Source organism: Orbicella faveolata, unplaced genomic scaffold, assembly GCF_042242905.1.
Source record: "Orbicella faveolata isolate gen_17 unplaced genomic scaffold, um_ofav_v1 contig_34, whole genome shotgun sequence".
Taxonomy (NCBI): Eukaryota; Metazoa; Cnidaria; class Anthozoa; order Scleractinia; family Merulinidae; genus Orbicella; species Orbicella faveolata.
In genome coordinates this window covers 28,582,734-28,602,176 of record NW_028301563.1, presented here as the reverse complement: position 1 = coordinate 28,602,176, position 19,443 = coordinate 28,582,734, and the positions used below count along the sequence as shown (strand labels likewise).

Sequence of the window (19,443 nt, the reverse complement as noted above, 5' to 3'; positions counted from 1 at the left end):
ACTGACTTTAACGGTATGGGGAACCTATGTCCATAAAACAACCCATAAGTTGACTCAAACTTGGTGGACACATTTAGTTAATCTTGTCGCTCTCGTCTAGTTTGCCCAAACCCGTAAAATATTTCCATTGATACAGCTCTTGTCTAGATGTTAATTCATCCAGTGGATACCACCATCCACCCGTTATGGTTAACAATTTATAACCTCTCCTAACCCCTCTAATGATTTCTCTAATTTTTCTTTTGTTTTAACAGACGACAGATCAATACGAGGTTAGAGTATATGTTGCTGACCAATGTAACGGTTGCACCTTATCGGATCGGAAGGTAACTCATGGAAATACACAATTCATTTTCAGGCAGAAAAAGTAGTCAATTTTCTGATTTTCTGAAAGGCAAACAAGTATAAGAATAATCGGATTATTAAAGTTCATGGTATTTAGCACTGCTGTACTAATTGGGGACACAATAAACAAAGAAACAAATGATTGCAAATAGAAATGAAAGCTTGTTAAACTGTTAACTGGAGGCTGACCAGTTAGCTGTTTACAAGCAGAAGAGTAGCCTTGTAATTCTTTTGCTTGTTAGCAGCCGTTATAGTTTTTGGGGCTAGGGGCATTGTTTCTGTGGTTTGTTCTATTGTTCTCTCAACGGGTATCAAGCCATTCATGTGAGACCTTACGAGAGCTGCTTCTCAACCTTTAAAAGACGTGGAGGAGCTTTATTGCTTGGGAACCACCCAACACAAATCCACCTAGTGGCAGGGAGGCGAATTCTAACTCGGGACCTCCTGACTACATAATAAAATCCAGCGCCCTAAAATAACCACTTGGCCTTGTCTTCCTCCTACCCTGCTAATTATGCATTATTTCTATCACTAGACATCAAAATTGTTCTTCCTGATCGTTGTCGATGTTAATGATAACACACCAACCTTCGTCAGTACTCCATATTTGGCTAGAATTGCTGAGGTAAGAGAATCTTTAGATGCAGCCTGCTTTAGCATTTTAAATCTAGAATTAATCCGGTTTGCACATCGTTTCATTTAATATTCGGGGAATAGTTATGAAGCCTTCAAGTTGAAAGTTCTTTGTATTAGGTTTTTGTTCTCTTTTTCGGCTCTGCACCGTGAACAAGACGCTAAGGCTGTTTTTTGTTGTCTGAGGAACTAGCTAATAAAATTGTTTCGGCTACCTGATAAATGCATTTTGTATGAGCGCAAAACAAAAGTTTGTTGCACGATTGTGGACCTTCTAACATAAATTGTGGCATCCTTGTTTGCTCCTTTCAGATTCTCTGAGCTTCAAAGTCATTCCTCCCCTTTAGCTATTGAAGTGCAATGTCCACTGGCTGAGCCATACAGATATTAGTCTTTCATCCATATATTCGCAAGAAAAGAGACTAAACCACCATGAACGTTAGTTTAATAACATCCGCATAAACCGTATTTTTCTTTCTAGAATGACACCATTGGTCACCTTGTGATACAAGTGCATGCCATCGACAGAGACTTGGGTCAGAATCAAATAGTATCATACATGTTTAGCCAGTCAACTCAGGTAAAGCTATATTGAACGACAGCTTGAAAACATTTGCTAACAGAGGAGTACATTTATGCGTTTCTCAAGATACCTTTCTAACAGCGATTAGAGGGACAATACCCAACGGACCATAAAGGAGATTCCGTCCCAAAGGGATACATTTTAAGGGTAAAGGTATATGAAAGGGTGGGGATTACATAAGTTGTGGCATTGCATAATTTTAAGGTGTTAAGCAACCCGCCCCAAAGATATATGGGTATATGAAAGGAGCACCAAAATAATGGTGTTCTTTATAGCATGTAATAAGTCTTTTATTGACCAAGTTTGTTCAGTAGAGATGTCGACCGGATATTGGCCTCATTCAATTCCTTTTTCGTGTTATCTTTGTCCCTAAAAGCGTGAAAAAGGAACTTGACCAGCATCCCGCGATCTTGACGTCACACTTGGTCACTAGCCCATTTTTAGTCTTCTCTTGGGCTATCATCTACACCTCAAGTGAAAGCTGTGGTGCTTTCTTTTGTTCTTTCATAATTAGTTGTGCATATCATAATGTGCCTGTTACATCAGTTGTTTTTCTCGAATACTCACAGTTAATTTGGTATTTGAGTTGATCTGACCCCAGGGGGTGCATTAAGACAGGTGCAAACCATTGCGTCTCAAGGCCCGACAACGACTGATATGAATCTTGGCAACTCCTTCACTGGCCATTTGACATCGCCTTGTCCAGCTCATCCAGGCGTTACACAATTACAAACTACTTTCAGGTTCCCTTCAGTAGCATTCGTTTTTTTCTTACCACTAACAAGCCAAGGCCTCACACAACCAAAGTTTTCCTTTCTATAGTTGTCCCCATTACACGAGACAGCTTTTCTCCTTTTTTATTTCTTTACTATATGCACACCAACCTTTACGGTTCTTTGCACCGATTGTGTGTTCTGGTTTCTCTTTAAAGGGTTCAATAAATCCTTGGAAGGTTAGCCAACTTTGTTTGATCGTCTGCTTCTGTTCTTCTCCTTTGCTGTCACTCTATTTTGCTGCTTTCTATATTTACATAGACTCAATAAATTATAAGCTATCTGGTTGAGACATAATCCATCACATTAGAAATTTTTCTATTTGTTGCTGCTGTTGATTCGATTTCGTTTTTCTTATTTTTGGCTACTTGGCCCAGTGTGGGTCTGTTGATTTGTTCTCCCACTCATACTTCGCACATCGATTGTTGCATTGCCGGTCCCCTCTCTTGCTCAAGGATGTGCAAAACTATCTACCCGATAAATCCTTTCCCCCTGGATTGTACTTATCTACCGGATAAGAGTTAACCACCACTTATTTATCATTCGAATGCCGATTCTTATTGATGCATTGCCGGTCTCCCCTCACTTGTTCAAAGTTGCATAACGCTATCTACCCAATAATTCCTTTCCCATTGGATTGTAGTTATATATTGGATAACAGTTAACCAACATTTATTTATCATCCAAATCCCGCTTCCCATTGATGCATTGCTACTTGTTCAAGGATATGTAAAGCAATCTAACCAATAAATCTTTTCCCATGGGATTGTACTTATCTATTAAAAGAGAGTCTATCTATTGAAAGTCCCGATTCTCATCGGTCATTTCTCTCCCGTTATATTCACAGCATACAAGTGAATATTTGAAAGTTCATATAAATGATCTTTCATATATTCACTTGTATTCTTCATCATCTACGGATATATTATGAACTCGCAAAGTGATCAGCTCCCACATGACTCGATAGCTCAGTTGGTAGAGCACTGTACCGGTATCGCAGAGGTCATGGGTTCGAATCTCGTTCAGGCCTGAATTTTTTTCAGACTTTAATTTCACAAATGCTTAAGTTGTGTGAATAACTGCGATGATCAATCATATTTTCATAAATTCACAGCATGTTTGGTATACAGACCTTATAACGTCGAAAAGACTTTTATTTCTTCTTGTAAATATGATTCCCCCTCCATTCACCCACTTTGCCATAACCCGCTATCCGGAGACAAAATGACAACATATTGATGTCAGGATTTATAAAAACAGTGTTAAAGATACGGGTAAGCGTGACGAATCATCGGTAAGTATTTGAAATAATTAAAAGAAGCTTTTTCTTTCTTTAACAGACGAACACCTTTGCAATAAGCAACCATGATGGCAAGATAACCGTCAATGGACCTCTGGATTTTGAGAAAGTGCAGCGATATACACTGTTTGTGACTGCAAAGGTATTTACTACAATGCACACAATTATTTTGTTTGACTATTTGCTATATTTAAGAGTCGCCCGAATATACAAAACGAAAAGGCGGCGTTGTCGGATGAATTACTTCTTTCGAAAAAAATCATTCTCTCTCAAGGTTTGACCACTATTTTTATTACAAACTATCCGATACGATTCTCTAATCGAAACTCAACTGGAATTTCTTTCATTTGATTTGTAATTTAAAGAAGAAGATTTTAAAAGTATTAGGCGGTAAAGAAAAATATTAAGCACGGGAGACCATGTCTTACCACATTTTAAAGCATCAAGAAGAGAGATGAAAATACGACGTGCAGCTAGTACATTGCAAATGGAATGATTTTTAATTATTTCTGTCTATAACAGGATGGTGGAGATCCTCCTCGTGAATCAGAGACAACTGTTATTGTGGATGTTTCTGATGTCAGCGACAATCCACCCAAATTTCTAAGACCTATTTATCTCGAACAAATCCCAGAAAACAAACCGAAGGTAAGAATTAGTGTTGTTGTTAATATTCAAATAAGTCGTGTAGATTCAGTCTCCGGAGTACCTGAATGGTCTCTTTACACCCTTCAGCACGGACTATGAAATGAGAAATATTGAAAACAAATTGGCTTTGCCTCAGGACCCTGTACCGATTTTTTGAAACGTAGTTTCCGCTACAGAGGGACACATTTATGGAATAGCCTTCCATCTAACATCAGAGCCGTTAGATATGAGATAAATCGCCAACTGTCCTCCTCGCACTCCCACGGTGGTGGCAGTAACCATGTTTTGAGCTGCGTTAGCCTTACTTATTTTCAAAGTCTTAAAAGGACACTGGATGTCTCACGGCTCGGTGAGTGTGAAACTGATAACGTAAGCCCATTGGATTTCATTGTTTATGAAACAATCAAAAGCGAGTCTGATGATGACTCTTGACTAGGATAATAAAGACGATATCGATGACGTTTACGATGTCGATAGCTACGGCGATAACGAATACGATCACGATGACGATCACGGAGACGAACATAACCCGATTGCGATCGCGTAGAAGATCACGATCGCGAAGGTGGTCAGGATCATGATCACGAACATAATCAAGATCGCGATCTCGATGGAGATCTTGCTCAGGACCACGAACATGTTCACGATCACGAACATGGTGATGATAACGATCACGAACATGTTCACGATCACGATGATAATAAATAACAACTATAATAATTTTCAGATCTCCAAATCTATCACATTTGTTCCAGGGATCACTGATCGTGCAAGTGCAAGCAGTTGACGGTGATGCCGGAGTTGGCAACGCAGTCACTTATGAAATAATAAGTGGTAAGTGCGACAGCGTTTATTTGCTTATGCATGAGATGAAATGACAGTAAATCCTATTAAAATGCGTAAACAAAGATGTTCATCCTGAAGGGAAGGTGCAAATTAGCAATATTTCAAGTAGTTTCGTGCTGCTGAAACTGAAATAACCTACAATACAGGATGGCCATGAAAGCCAGTTTGGCCAAACGCTTCTCACAAAAGGCCAGGGGCGACAGCCATCCTTTGTTCCCACTTGTGCAAAATATTATTCTAATTAGGCTTACAAAGGGGACAGAATCAAGTAATTGTCACACTTAGAAAATTTTCCCGAAAGCCTGAACCCAACATGTGCCACTGTAGTGAACTAACAAGAAAAATGGTCATTCGTTTGTTCATATGCCATTTCCGTTCGTTCAGAAGTCTTACACCGGGAGGGTTAGAGGCTTTTAGCTAACATTTCATCTCTTTTTGTAAATAGGTAATGATGAAGGTCTGTTCGCTATTGACAAGACTTCTGGAAACATTACCGTAAATGGCAGGATTGATGCCGAGAACGCGGACTTCTTCAGCATTACTGTCCGGGTAATTTGCTTTACAACTTTTCCTATTATTTAATACAGCAAATCATCAAAGGGGTTTCCACACTTTAAAATCCGACACGTATAGAAAAACATCTATGTCTGCTGAAAAGAGTACCATGCAGTAGGTAGAATCTTGATTAAATATCCCAGCATTGCTAGCCAACCGAATTCAGTACAACGTTTATCCGGGGCTTTGCTAGCGACATTAGTATAATCCGAACAAAATTTTTCTTTCTTATGTTGTCAGGCCTCTCTAGGAGGGTTTAGATGGGGGCTCTGGACACAGACTCATTTATTTGTTGGAATTTCAGTCCATTCCTTACCTATTAGTGAATTTTGCAGATCGCAGATCTCAGCTATCAGATTAAAAAACGCGTCTGCCTCAGCTGACAGTTAGATTTGAGAAATTTTCAGTTGTCTCCTTAGCCCATCCAATCCGCCTATTAAGATTCATTGCCACCTATGTGTTTTAACACATCTTTGTGGTTTTACACAAAGAGAAGATAGATAACTCTTGCTAACTTTCCAGTTTTCTCACTCGCACCGTGGTGATTTCTACACGCGTATTGTCTATGACACCACATGAGCATTCCATATTCTGACACGAATTTTTGCATGGAAGCCTGGCAATCTTACCTCTTTACTGTGACGTGGTTACCATTTTTTGCTCATTACACAGGCATCTGAAGTAGTCGATCCATCTTCTAACTCTACCGCTGTAGTGCTGATAACGGTTCTGGACACGAATGATAATTCGCCCCAGTTCCTACAAAATAGCTACCACTTCAATATCAGAGAGGACCTGGCACTACCTGGTTACATTGTAACTGATCGGTTTAACGTGCAGGATGAAGATATCTATGTAAGTACCCGTATGAGGAAGTGCATTAAACAAGAAGCTATTAAACTAAGCGAAAAATTCTTTATTGAAAGGCACGTGAAGCATACTGTAAAAATATCAAGCTAGTATATGTGACATAGTGCCTGCGGTTTGCAGACCACAGTTTCATTGTCCTTGCTTTTTAAGATGTCCCAATTAACATTCAAGTGTCTCTATAATTTCTTGTTTCGTTTCTGACGCATATTGTACTTTTGTCTCGTCACACAATGGATTCAAATGCTTCAATGACAAAAAGAATTGCATTTCGCCAACCCTGACAGGCAGAGTATTTTTAAAAGTTTAAGTAGCACGATAATTATTAGCCGTTGGCCAAAAACGGAACGTCACAGGGGAAAGTACAGGTATTCACAAAACTACGCACGCACTATCCTGAGTGTGGTTTGAGTGAAATGCTAAGATACAAACATTATGGTAAACGTGTTGATTATGTGAAAATGAAAATTACTTCTCGAAGGAATCAATAATTCGTCAAGGAAAATCACAAAAGGAAATTATAACAGTTGGAAATCTGTTGTTAATTAGCATACATTAGGTCTTGCTATTTTATTTCCCCGTTTTCTCCTTATTTCCAGTTTCCATTGAAAAGATATATAAAGTATTCGAGACATTGTCTCATCACATTTCCAAACACCTCGAAGTCTCGTCACAATGATACTGCGCCGCATGTGTCTCACGCTGTAATTCGTGTGTGGAAATGTGGTATAACACAATCTCTCTTGTTTGATATATTGCGCCTAGTTGTCCACGTTAGATGAATTTAAGCAGAATATGTTTGCTTTCGTTCGCTTCTTTACAATGACCTTTATGCATACTTAAGATTAGTTATAAGCTTTCAAAGTTATCTACAGCATCTATTGGTTTTACTGACACATAAAATTTATGTGAAGTTGATCCTAATTTTCTTTTTCTACCTTAGCCTCAAAACCGACGGTTTCAGTACTCTTTATCAGGAGATGACAGCAGGTTCTTCACAATTGATCCATCCTCTGGCCTTCTGAAAGTAAATGCTAGCTTGGATTACGAGCAGGGAAAATTCAATTTTTCTTTCAAGGTAGGACGGGGTACTCTTTTGCCGAACTGCATGTTAACGCAATGATGAATTTTGAATGGTTCCCTATTATTTCGTTTTGGAAATAAAGCCTGGTACAAAATAATAAATCATCGAATTTAATGAAATGCATGTTTTGCAATAGGACTGTATTACTTTATATACTTTTATTGTATTTGCTATTGGTATCACGAGAAACAAAGATGTTGTCGCTGTTTGTGTTGCTCTGTTATAAACTACACGTAATTTTTTTTTATTCTCGTTATGTATTTTTTTTTTTAGATATTTGCAAATGAAACCGAAACGAGTGAGGCGCTTTCAGGATTCGCTCTCATAGAAGTTGAGTTGATTAACATCAACGATAACGAACCCACATTCAATAGGAGCTCGTACAACTTCACCTACGATGAAGAAATCCCTGTTGGTTTTGTCATCGGAACAGTAACGGTATGTTTTTATTTCTTAGCAAATTATTTTAGAGGCTGCTCAAATAATGATACACTGATTCTACCAAATTGTGCATCACCATATCGCCATTTGTTGTTGTTTTTTTTTTTTTTTATGCCGTTCTCGTATAAGAACATTTGCTGATAACCTAGTAGCTGGGATATAATGAATGTCTCACAAAGGAAAGAAATGGAGATTATAAGCAATGCTAATTCGTGCTTTTTTATAAACATGGAGCAATGGGTGAATTGTCATAGCCATTGCATTTCACGGTTCTAGATATTGCAGACATAGTAGACAGTAAATCAACCCTGGTTTTCTTTCGAATACTGACTAGCTAAATTGGCACAAATTTTACAATCATGTGATATTATTACTTTTTTCATGTTTTTTTTTTTTTTGGAATGAACGGCCTCTCTAGGCTACGGATGCTGACCTTGGTTCCTATGGAGAAATTAATTACGAGCTTTATGGAGCTGGGGCATCAAGGTAAACCACTCCAAAATTACATAAAAATAACTAATTTTATTAGGTTATATTGATAAGGCAAACTTTATAAGTATGACGATGTTGCTAATTCAAAGGACATTAAGATGTCATCTGGGAACTATTGGTTTCTGAAATAAATAGTTCTTTTGCAGTATAAGAATGTGTTTACAAACCCTTAAAAGAATTTTAAAAACGATGATCTTAGCTCTCAGTCCTTTTGTATCTTCGTCCGTCATTTTGGATTGTGTTTGAGGAAAATTCGCAAAGAGAAATCACATGATTAGCGTAACGTCATCATAAAACGTTTACCGTCCACACTAAAACGTGAAGTCGGCCTTTCCAAATTCCTTCAGTATGCTTAATAGCGTGTACGAAAAGTTCTGTTTTCATGACGGATCGAGTATGGACGGTAGGCCTAACCGTAGAAATGAAGCTGCAATTTGAAATTTCTGCGGGGGTCGGTGGACGCGTACGGGACCAACGACACACGCCATAAAATGTTTTCACATGACGTCACAGCAGCCATATTGGTGTTCCAAAACAATGAAAATACGGTCATGTTGGTGTACCAAATCAATCCTGTGTGAGTTGAACTCTTTTCTTATGTAAACACTTCCTTTTGTTTCAATAAATTTTCATAGCTGCTGGCCACGTGAGTGAAAACCCTCTAATAATCTAGGTCTAAAATGAATTATCAATGGAAATATTAGTCTTTGTTTCCTTTCAATCCATTCAGAAAACGAATCTAAGTCAATCACTCCTGTTTTTTTTTTTTTTTTTTGACAGCTTCACAGTCGAGTCAACAAATGGTACCATCAAAGCCACCAAAGTCTTGGATTACGAGAAAAGCACAGAGTTTGTGTTCTTTATGCTCGCAAACGACGGAGGAAGATTCTATGAGGAAAACAAAAATTACGTAACCAAAATCCATGTTTTCCTGAAGGACATCAACGATAACGACCCGATTTTCCTGAATACACCGTATGCCGCTGATATCAAGGAAAACCAAACGGACGTTGTTTTTGTTTATCAGGTCTGTAAATTTCCTATACCTGTCGTCGCACGCGACATATAGAGAGATTTCACTGGGTAAACCTTTCGTAGCGAAATAGAAACATTAACTAGGTTTGCGCTTTGAACTTGAAATGAAGTAGCCTGTTCCAGGCTCTAGGTAGTTGGGGACGAGCGAAAAAAAGGAGGCGAGCGAGAGAAAAAAGACGGAGGTTCCCTAACCACCGAGAGCCTGGTCCGAGATTGAGAGGGCTATGTTTGTTTTATGTTCTTGATGGAGGAACTTGGCTTTTTCAGTGCCTCTTCCCAACAAGTACTGAAATATAAATACGTACCGAAATTTTTTTGGTGCAACCTAAAACGAAGTGTTGATAGCTTGCGACAATCTCATCCCATATGCACTGTACTTCAAGCGTCAAGCTTTTCAATATTACTGATAGTCTACCAGATAAATTTAGAAGAGCTCTCCGATAGACAAATTACCTCGAAACAATGATTAAACGCTAAAATGGTCTAAATTAGCTTCAAAGTATCTGAAAGACCTAAACATATTAAAAGTCCGCAAATAGCTTGTATCAAGAAATATCCAGTGAATCTGCAATTCCAAAAACCGTCTCCATGGCAATTTCTAGAATCGCGGAAAAGCTGGGGGAACACTTTGATGTTCCAAACGAGGACATCGCAGCTCTTAAACCTTCAACAGTTATATATCTAGCGAGGGCAAGTCACGTCTCAATTAGCGGCGAGAAACTAAGTATTTGTTTCGCATTTTTAGGTGTCAGCTACAGATGTGGACAGTGGAGACAACGCTAAGGTAATAACGGACACGATTATGTGGTCTACCACAGCAAAAATAATTTTATTATATAAACTGCGGCTGTACAAGGATTTCCAACCCTGAAAAAAATGTCATAATAATCACGATAATTTTTCACTGTGATGATATCGATGAGTAATTGTATGTATGAGCGAAACATCTTCGGAACTTCCTCGGAGGTCTTCGGCAATCCGCGGTTATCGTCAGAAATCTTCGGCAATCTTCGGAGATTTCGGAAACGGCCTTCGGACAACGTTTGGAGAATCTTCGAAAATCTTCGGAAAATGGTCGGAAAGCTCCTGAAAATCGCAAAAGACGTCATTTTTAGTATGTTTTTCTCGTGTTCAACTTTATATCCCACTCGTGAGATTTCGAGTTGCATTGAACACTCGAAGAGAAATGACATATCTACGCGTGCCCATGTATTATTCTCTATGTAACGATTGTTATGCAGTAAATTATGTGTAGGGAGTAAAGATTAAATCTTCACTTACACATTCTATTTCATCGTTTAGGTTTCCTTTAACATAACGGATGGAAATGCCAACGGTGCTTTCGCTATTAATAGCAGTGGCGTGGTGACAACAACAAAGAAACTTGACCGCGAAACGGAGTCGTCGTATTTACTCACGGTAAGATATTATCATCAGGTTTGAACAAGTTTTTATCTGTAACGTTATTTTCAGTCTTTTTAACAGCAAAACAAATTTAAAAGTCTCCAAGTTCACACATTTTCTGTCCGACATTCAGATTTGAACAATTTATTATTACTGCACATGCATATTGATGCGTTTTCTTAAATGTTTAGCTAGGTACACGACCCCTCAAGCAAACCTTTAAACAAAATCGTGTTTAAATTGTCCAGGATCGTTGCTGTCGTTCAGACTAGCATACTGACGTAGCAATAGAAAGATGTGCTTTCATCCCGAGTTTTTCATTTTATAAACGCCATTAACAGCCAATCATTTATGCTAAAGGAGTATTTTGTAAAGCTACTTTAAATATTAACTTGTTGTTGTTGTTGTTGTTTGTTGTTTCGCTCGATTCTCAGCTCGAATGTACGTCTGATGGGGAAATTAAACGAGGGCTTGGCAAGAGATGCCAGCTGATTGTCTTTCACGAAATGTGGACACAAAGTCACTATTTTGTTTTCCCTGAGCAAAATGCAGTTGTATTTTTATAGCAAGAAGTAGACTATCGTTGAAAAAGAAAACGAAATAGTGTCACATTGAAAACTGTTGAAAATCGATTTCTCAAAAACGCTGTAGTGTCTCCTTTATCTCTGACTCAGTAATCTTCGAAAACGTTTTTCCTTTTTTCAACTGACCTAATGAAGGCATGTTAAACTTCTTTTTTTGTTATTTTCTTTGTTCTGTAAAAGATCATGGCATACGATCATGGAAACCCGCCGAGAAACACAACAACAGTTCTTGCTGTCACAGTGCTTGATTTGAACGATAATCCACCAGTGATTTCAGGCGGTGACAACCTCACAACCAGAGTTAGCGAGGTAAGGTTGTATGCGAATTCACTTAAGAACACGTTTTTGCAGGGGTGTGTTTAGCCAGGTGAGGTTGTTTAAGGTAACGATTGTGTAAAGCCTTTCATAAAGCCTTCTCCTAGAGATCCAAATTTGTTGCCCTGTGGGAAAACTATCCTTAATGAACGTTTTAGTTAACATTCACCCATCCCCCCCCCCCCCCCCCCTCCCAGGGTACACGGTCCCTATTTTTCTTTACAAGAGGTTTTTGGGGTTTACGTGTCCGGTTTGACGCATGTAGCACGTTACTTGATGTATCTTTTATCCACTTTCTTGTAAGCGTATTGTCACAATTAAAACATATCTTAGGCCTGGCCGACCAACGCGCCCATGCCTCAACCTTTGAGTGTGTTCGGTTGTATAGTGAAGGCAAAGTTAGCTGACTCAGTCGCTAGTCCGTTTAGCTAAGGAAGCTTAGGACGGTCTTTAATTTACTATCATCTTAAACCTGATTGATATAATGATTTTGTTCCCTACAGGGTGTAGGCGGGGGAACAGTTGTTTACACTTTTCAAGCGACCGATCGAGATGCAGGAAGCAACAAGAAATTAACCTATGCAATCTCATCGGGTAATAATGGAGAATTCATCTTGAACAGCAACACTGGTGTGCTGCAGATATCTCCTACAGGATTGGACCGAGAGCTACATTCAAACTACAACCTGACAATTAATGTCACTGACGCTGGGAATCCAATGTTGTGGGTAGGCACTAACAGCAGCAGTAAAATTATTTAAGTTATGTACGTAGCCGAAATACCACTAACTAAAAACTTTTCATCCTCTCAGGATACCCAAAAAAACTAAATTAAAGTTTTCCGACACGATTCACATAATGATCCAAATTATCGCTTGCCTTGTTCAGTCATCGCCTCTAAATGAAACGCTCCTCATTTGAAGGTCGTTTCGTTATGACTACATTTTTCAACTGAATAAACGCATAAGGTCCTTCTTAATGTCCTATTTTGCAATATTAGTACTCGGTGCGCCAAATTTAATTAAGTTTCGGGATGACAGAGTATTTGTTTTGTCAGTTTTGAGTTAGTTTAATTCCATACTCCGCCGGGGTAAATATAGCGAGCATCAAGTTTGAATATTTCCGCCAGATGTTAGGCGAGGGTAATTGCCTTTCCTCTATAAACCCCTTTCATTGAGCAAAAAAAAAAAAGTTGAAAAGCATCCGGATACTAAGCGAATTTTAATGTAAATATTCTATTGCCGTTTTTCTGTAGGACTCGTCAGTTTTACACGTGGAAATACTCGATATAAACGACAATACTCCAGAATTTGTTCCCAGTCCCTCAGCATCCCTTTCCACGTACATCAGACTTACTGACGAAGGCCCAGAGAGTGTAAACAGTGTCATTATCGATGTTAATGCTACTGATAAAGATACAGGAACAAATGCCAAGATCGTCTATTCCATGTCTGGAGATGAACATGGTTACTTCCAGCTAAATTCAAGCACAGTATGTTTGACTTTCCTGCTTCATACTGAATGCTATTAACTACCGGGGGCAGCCATTACTCTAACCCCATCCTTCACGGAATTGTTCTGGAAACAGAATTAACTTGAACTTGTAGAAGCTACTCACCTCTATCCTTTGGGGAGATTCCAAGTTTCTTATAATAAAGAAAACATGACGAGGTTTCATATATTCCCCCCACCCCCCCCCCCCCCCTCCCCAATCATTCTCCCTTTTTCTCTTGTACGGTCGTAGGTTTGCATTTACGCCCAAACTAATGGAATTCTTCCTTATAAAGAGAACTACCACTAATCAGGTCTTACAGAGGCAAAACGCCTAATTGCCCAGGGGGTGGGAGGGGGGGACTCAAGATGAAAAAATCCAGGAAGCTCATCGTCTCGCTTAAGGGTATAAAACAAAGATTCTGGTCTCGCTCAGGGTGCTGATGACAAAAACGCCATTATTTTTATCTGTCAAAGTATCGTTTGGGGTGCACTCGAAAAAAAATAATAAATAAAAAACGCTCTTATTTTCGATTTTAGATTCGATTTCCGCCGGTCTCTCGGGTTCGGCCCACTAGTAACCGAGCCTATTCCGTTTCAAGTGATATCTTTTAAAGGTCAAATAAAGCTTGAGCGACGCCGAAATTGGTCTCTGTTAGGAGTTTAATTCAAATTTTCCGACGGGTATCCCCGACCTTTTCATATGACATTTCCTCCGGGATTTACTGATGGAGCTTGCATAAACTCGCGCCTGTCAGCCTTAACCCTTGCTAAATGATTATATGAACACATTCGCTAATACAATGCGCGCAGTTCTTTCTTTGTTTCTTTTTCCATTTAAAAAGGGGCCGGGACTGTCAGAACTACGGAACGTAATTGTTTTTTTTGTTTGTTTTTTTTTTTCTTGCTTTGTTTCTAAGGGGGTTTTGTCCGTGAGTAAAGTTTTGGACAGGGAGAACCCGGACATGACTTTAGATGCGCAGGAAAGAGGAGTGTTTTCTCTTGATATTACAGCTACTGACCAAGCTCTGTCTAGCAATGAGCGAAAAAGTTCTACTGTTAGGGTAAGAGTATGTTTCTGTTTTAATGTTGGTTCGTTTGTTTGTTTGTCTGTTTGTTTGTTTGGTTGGTTGTTTGTTCAGAATTATGTTCCAGACCCTCTATTTTGTCTTCAGTTTGTCGAGATCGCAAGGAAAAGTTTTAACTGCAGCAGGCGATTTGAGAAAGCCTACACGCAACGGAGGAGGCCTTGGGGAAAGACAGAAATAGAGTTTTAAAATCGTTTTGCACCCTCTTCGTAACCGTTCTCGCGCTCCACACTCGCTTGCGCGCCACACTCGCTCGCGCGCCACACTCGCTCGCGCTCCACACTCGCTCGCACGCCCTCACATTTCTAGCGCTCTCGAAGAAAAATATCTCTAACAAAGAAATAAACATCTGTGGTCAGACTAGTTTAATGGCTCTGTGAACGAGGGCCCAAAGTCTTGTTCCATTTAATTTCCAACTTGAATATCCTGGAAGTTTTTATACATTGAAAAACAAAAGAACTGGGTACTATTTGCCGATCTCAGCCTTTCAGTTTGCCTCCTTTGGAAACTACTAGCTTACTTTACATTTTAGGAAAATCAACACGTCGGCTGTAGAAATAGGGAGGTACTTCTCTAATGTAATACAAGAAACTACTGAATAATGGTTCACATATACACGAAATCCTCCGTGTAATTTCTTTTGCTTTTGTTAAGTTACGCTGCAAACGTATTCTCTTTCTGTTTTATTTCGAAAGGTAACCGTTATAGTCAATGACGTCAACGACAACACGCCACAGTTTATCAATCCACCCCAGTCCACCCACGTCAGCGAGGCGGCTCGGCCTGAGAGTAACGTCATCCAGGTCCCAGCCTTGGATGAAGACCTGGGATTCGCTGGCAACGTCGTGTATAACATTACTGGTGGAAACACCGATGGTTAGCTATCAGATTTAGTGCTCTTTTGCTCATTATATGGCCTTTTCCAAACTTGACGTTCGCTTACAAAAAAAACAACAACAACAACAACATTTATGCTGTGTATTTTACCAATCTAGGTGACTTTGAAATATCCTCGGGTGGTTACATCTTAGTCAAGAAAACATTAGATGCTGAAGTGAAATCCTTGTATACCCTTACCGTTGAAGCAAAGGACCAGGGTCAACCAAGCAGATCTAATACGGTAAGTGATTATTAAACTAAAGTCAAATTGAGAACTTCTACAAGACAGAACTTTGTATACACCTCTATCTTAATTCTTAAAACTCATTTCGCATCAAAGCTAAGTTTTACGCCTGCTCAGTTATAAGTTGTCCTGTAAAACAGCAGGAGTCATGCTCTCCAATAGCACGTGACAAAAGATGGAGACCACGCAACCCACTAAGACTTCAACGGCAAAGAGAGCGTCATTAAACTAAGAATTTATTGAGCAGAGTATTGTCCATACACTGCGATAATATAATTGGTATATTTCTGTTATCATCCTCGGCAAAACGACAACGTAAAGAATCTAAATTCTGCCCTTTTGGAGAACGTGAACCACGAAGGTGAATTATCAATATTGCCATTTGGAAGTGCAATTTGTTTTTGCATGTTGAATACGTATGGGGAGTTCTAATGTTTGCTGATTGGCACACTGAATAGACCTAGAGATACATGAAATTATTAATTATAAGTATAAATCCACTCGCGTTCTATCACGAATGCCGTTCTCTTATTGGTTACGCTACTCACTATCTATTCTGTGGTAGATAGTAGTAGCCTAGCAGTGTGCGCGGCCGCCTCTTTGCATTTTTGCAATGTCTGCAAACAAGGTTTACACAGAATTTTGAACGACTAGTATCTGTATACTAAAACAATTATATTATTCGCTCTCGATTTCTGTACGTGATTGTTGACTCGGGCTGCGATCTACAAAGATTCAACTTGCTCCGACTATCACGCGATAGAAATCTCGAGCTCGTAATCTATTTGTTGCGTGAAATGTAAATTAATAAGCCTAGCGTCACTTTTTGGTTGCGTAAACCCAAAAATAAATGTCGTGGGTAACTGACAATGGACTGGCATACTGTCAAAAGGGTGGGGGGGGGGGGGGGGAGGGGAGGTATACTCTGACTGCATCATCATTTAGAAAGCGAGTTAAGCTCCGGTACCGATGACTTAACAGACCTTACTTTAATCGTTATGTTAATTACTGGTAATAATATATGCCACATCTTTCTTTGTAGACGGTCGTGTCCATCATTGTTGACGATGTCAACGACAATGACCCAGTCTTCAATCAGTCTTCGTACCTTGCTCACGTGATGGAAAATTCCAACGTGAGCACGAGTGTCGTAACAGTTTACGCAACTGACCAGGATCAAGAGGCCAATGGCCGCGTGTCTTACGCGATCACCAGTGGCAATACAGGCGACGCATTTGAGATCAACAATCAAACAGGAATGGTAACAGTTAAGGGAGTTATTGACCGGGAGAATATTAAAGAATACTCACTCACTGTACAGGCTGAGGACGGAGGACATCCTTCTAGTAGAAAGGTAAGTTTAGTGTTTAGGGCCTGGGTGGGGGTACTTCCTTATATGGGCTATGTAGGTATGTGTGGCCACAAAGGGTATGGTGTTTTAGCCGTTTTGGTTATCAATAGGGTATCGATTTTGGGCTATTTTGGTCTCAAATGGGGTATCGTTTTCATACTTAAGTCTTGAATAAGCCCCTGATTGGGTAAGGTTACTTTTAGAAAACAAAAAGAAGCTCCTTCTTCTACAATAAGGCAGGTCTGAAACAGGGTATTGATTTAAGGGTTAGGACGTTAAATAGGGTATCAGATTTTTGGTCAGTTCGTAGGGATATTCGTTTTGAGAAACGAGCCGCACACCTTCACTCAATTTTATAGGAGTAACCCCCCCCCCACCTCCCACCCCCCCCCCGCTCCCCTCGAGGGGTTTTGAGCTGCAAACAGTTAAGGAACGAACCAATATAGGGATAGCCGCTGTACACGATTTTGCAAACGCAAATACCTACCTTAGTATCTAGGTTTGTCTCTTTCTAATGCAAGACATTTTCATTGTTCCTGCCATGCAACATGGCTGCCATGCCACATCTCGATAGGTTGAGCAGTCTTTATATTTGCTTCATAGACCATGTATTCTTAGTAAATTATTTCTTAACGGGAAAATAAAACATGAACAATTAAACTGCACTGGCTACACAGAATAAAATTTGCTCCATGGACATGTTTACAGCGTCTTATCTTTATTAAAAGTTGACAAGTAAATGCTTTCTTTCGCATGCGAGTGAAATTAATACTTGATTATTCTGTTTCCATTTTTCAAGAATACATCATTATACCATGACATTATAATAAACTGTCGTTTTGTCGTTTTCGTCTCATTTTATTTGTTTCATAATTTTTCAGGCATTCGCAGACCTTGTAATAAAAGTGCTGGATGAAAACGACAGTCCACCACAATTCAAAGGAAGCTCGTATGAGGCAGCCATTGCAGAGAACTCCATAGCAGGAACAACTGTTGTACCTGTAAGTCTTAAATAATCTCGTACTGATTGCTCTTTAAATTAATATGTAGAGAAAAAAATAAAGATAAATATATAATAAATAAATTACAATATTTTGAAATGAAGCCACATCAGCCTTAACTGGTTTTCAGGCGAGTCCGCTATCCTGGTCGAATTGCAATTTGGAGATGTTGGTTTTTGTCAACAGTTAAGTAAAATAAGTTACATAATAACTGCAAGACCAAAGTAGCTCAAAGTCAATTAATTCACTGAGTCAAATCTGTGAGGATTTAATGGGAGCAAGTTGAATCTTTGCAGGTCGTGAACAACTCGTCCTCCTGAAGAAAGAACAAATCTGTGAGGGGTGGGGATAGTCTGGTTAAGAAGTGTACCAACTTTCACATACTGTGAGAAACTTCTAAGGTAGTTTTGATTAAAGCAATTGTTTCTCATGAAAATATTTCTTTTAACGCAGACCGTCACCATAAGCGCTACAGATGCAGACGAAGGCGTCAATGCTGAGATTTCATTTTCTCTTCGAGGTGAGGCTTGTGCTGCAAACCTAACGAGCAAGGACATTAATCAATTCGTTAATTAAGAATGAATAATAGTAGTGATCAGTAGTGGCTGGAGAAAGAACGTCGCTGGTAGCTGATATATTGACAATATAAGCGGACGTCCTCTTGAAATCAAAGTGAAAAGCTCTTTGGTCTGATTACTTTTTAGTTTTATCGCAGTCTGGTTGGTTTGAAAAGTGATTATTTTCTTGCAAGAGGTTATATATTCTCTTGGTTCTTGATGTGTGGAAACGTACACTTTGAGGTCCATGCTAGTGGAGAATTATACACTTTATTTTTCCGGATAATTAAGCTCATGTTAGAAAATACTCATATGCATGTGTATTCTTGCAATGCGAGCTCGCGCAAAAACAAGAACTTGATCAGCATTGCCCCCAATACATTTGGACTCATCTATTTAAATGACGTCTTATTTACTGTTCTTTACGCCCAGGTCCTGGATCAGACAATTTCGAAATCAACAGAACAACGGCAGTCATCACCACACGCTACAACAATTCTCTTGACAGAGAAAGGAACGACTCTTACCATTTGACACTAACTGCCTCCGATGGCGGTAACAAAACATCGTCGGTCCCACTGGTAGTCAAAATAACAGATGTCAATGACGAACGCCCCCGGTTTAGTCAGCAGGTGTATTATGCAAACGTGTCTGAGGACGCTTCCCGAGGCACAACAGTCAGAAGGGTGACCGCCACAGATCTTGACTTTTTGGTTTTGAATAAGGAGATCACATATACATCGACAGGAGCAGATGCCAAGTTTTATATCAATAGAGCAACAGGTTCGTGTACATCGTTTAAAATTGTTAGCACATGTTGGGAAAATATTTCAGACGGTAATTTGGCTCCCAAATATTTCAAAATCCTACCTTGCAATCTATCTCATTCTAGCGAAATATGATTTGGTATGCCCTACACTACTTATG

The 19,443-nt window shown here is 39.3% G+C and overlaps 1 protein-coding gene across 4 annotated transcripts in view; it reads left to right on the top strand.

The window, feature by feature from the left end:
- Positions 1-19,443, top strand: part of LOC110062771 (cadherin-23-like) — a 61,239-nt gene that overhangs the window by 22,414 nt on the left and 19,382 nt on the right. For all 4 annotated transcript variants that reach the window (XM_089271907.1, XM_089271910.1, XM_089271909.1 and 1 more), the window contains exons 5-28: positions 255-326; positions 881-970; positions 1,460-1,558; positions 3,675-3,776; positions 4,157-4,282; positions 5,038-5,116; positions 5,574-5,677; positions 6,356-6,538; positions 7,494-7,628; positions 7,908-8,072; positions 8,494-8,561; positions 9,348-9,594; positions 10,348-10,386; positions 10,905-11,021; positions 11,771-11,899; positions 12,409-12,633; positions 13,161-13,397; positions 14,317-14,460; positions 15,180-15,360; positions 15,480-15,604; positions 16,650-16,961; positions 17,840-17,959; positions 18,413-18,479; positions 18,949-19,299. In XM_089271907.1, coding sequence (XP_089128033.1) covers positions 255-326; positions 881-970; positions 1,460-1,558; positions 3,675-3,776; positions 4,157-4,282; positions 5,038-5,116; positions 5,574-5,677; positions 6,356-6,538; positions 7,494-7,628; positions 7,908-8,072; positions 8,494-8,561; positions 9,348-9,594; positions 10,348-10,386; positions 10,905-11,021; positions 11,771-11,899; positions 12,409-12,633; positions 13,161-13,397; positions 14,317-14,460; positions 15,180-15,360; positions 15,480-15,604; positions 16,650-16,961; positions 17,840-17,959; positions 18,413-18,479; positions 18,949-19,299 — 3,517 coding nt within the window. The remainder of the gene's footprint in view (positions 1-254; positions 327-880; positions 971-1,459; positions 1,559-3,674; positions 3,777-4,156; positions 4,283-5,037; positions 5,117-5,573; positions 5,678-6,355; positions 6,539-7,493; positions 7,629-7,907; positions 8,073-8,493; positions 8,562-9,347; positions 9,595-10,347; positions 10,387-10,904; positions 11,022-11,770; positions 11,900-12,408; positions 12,634-13,160; positions 13,398-14,316; positions 14,461-15,179; positions 15,361-15,479; positions 15,605-16,649; positions 16,962-17,839; positions 17,960-18,412; positions 18,480-18,948; positions 19,300-19,443) is intronic.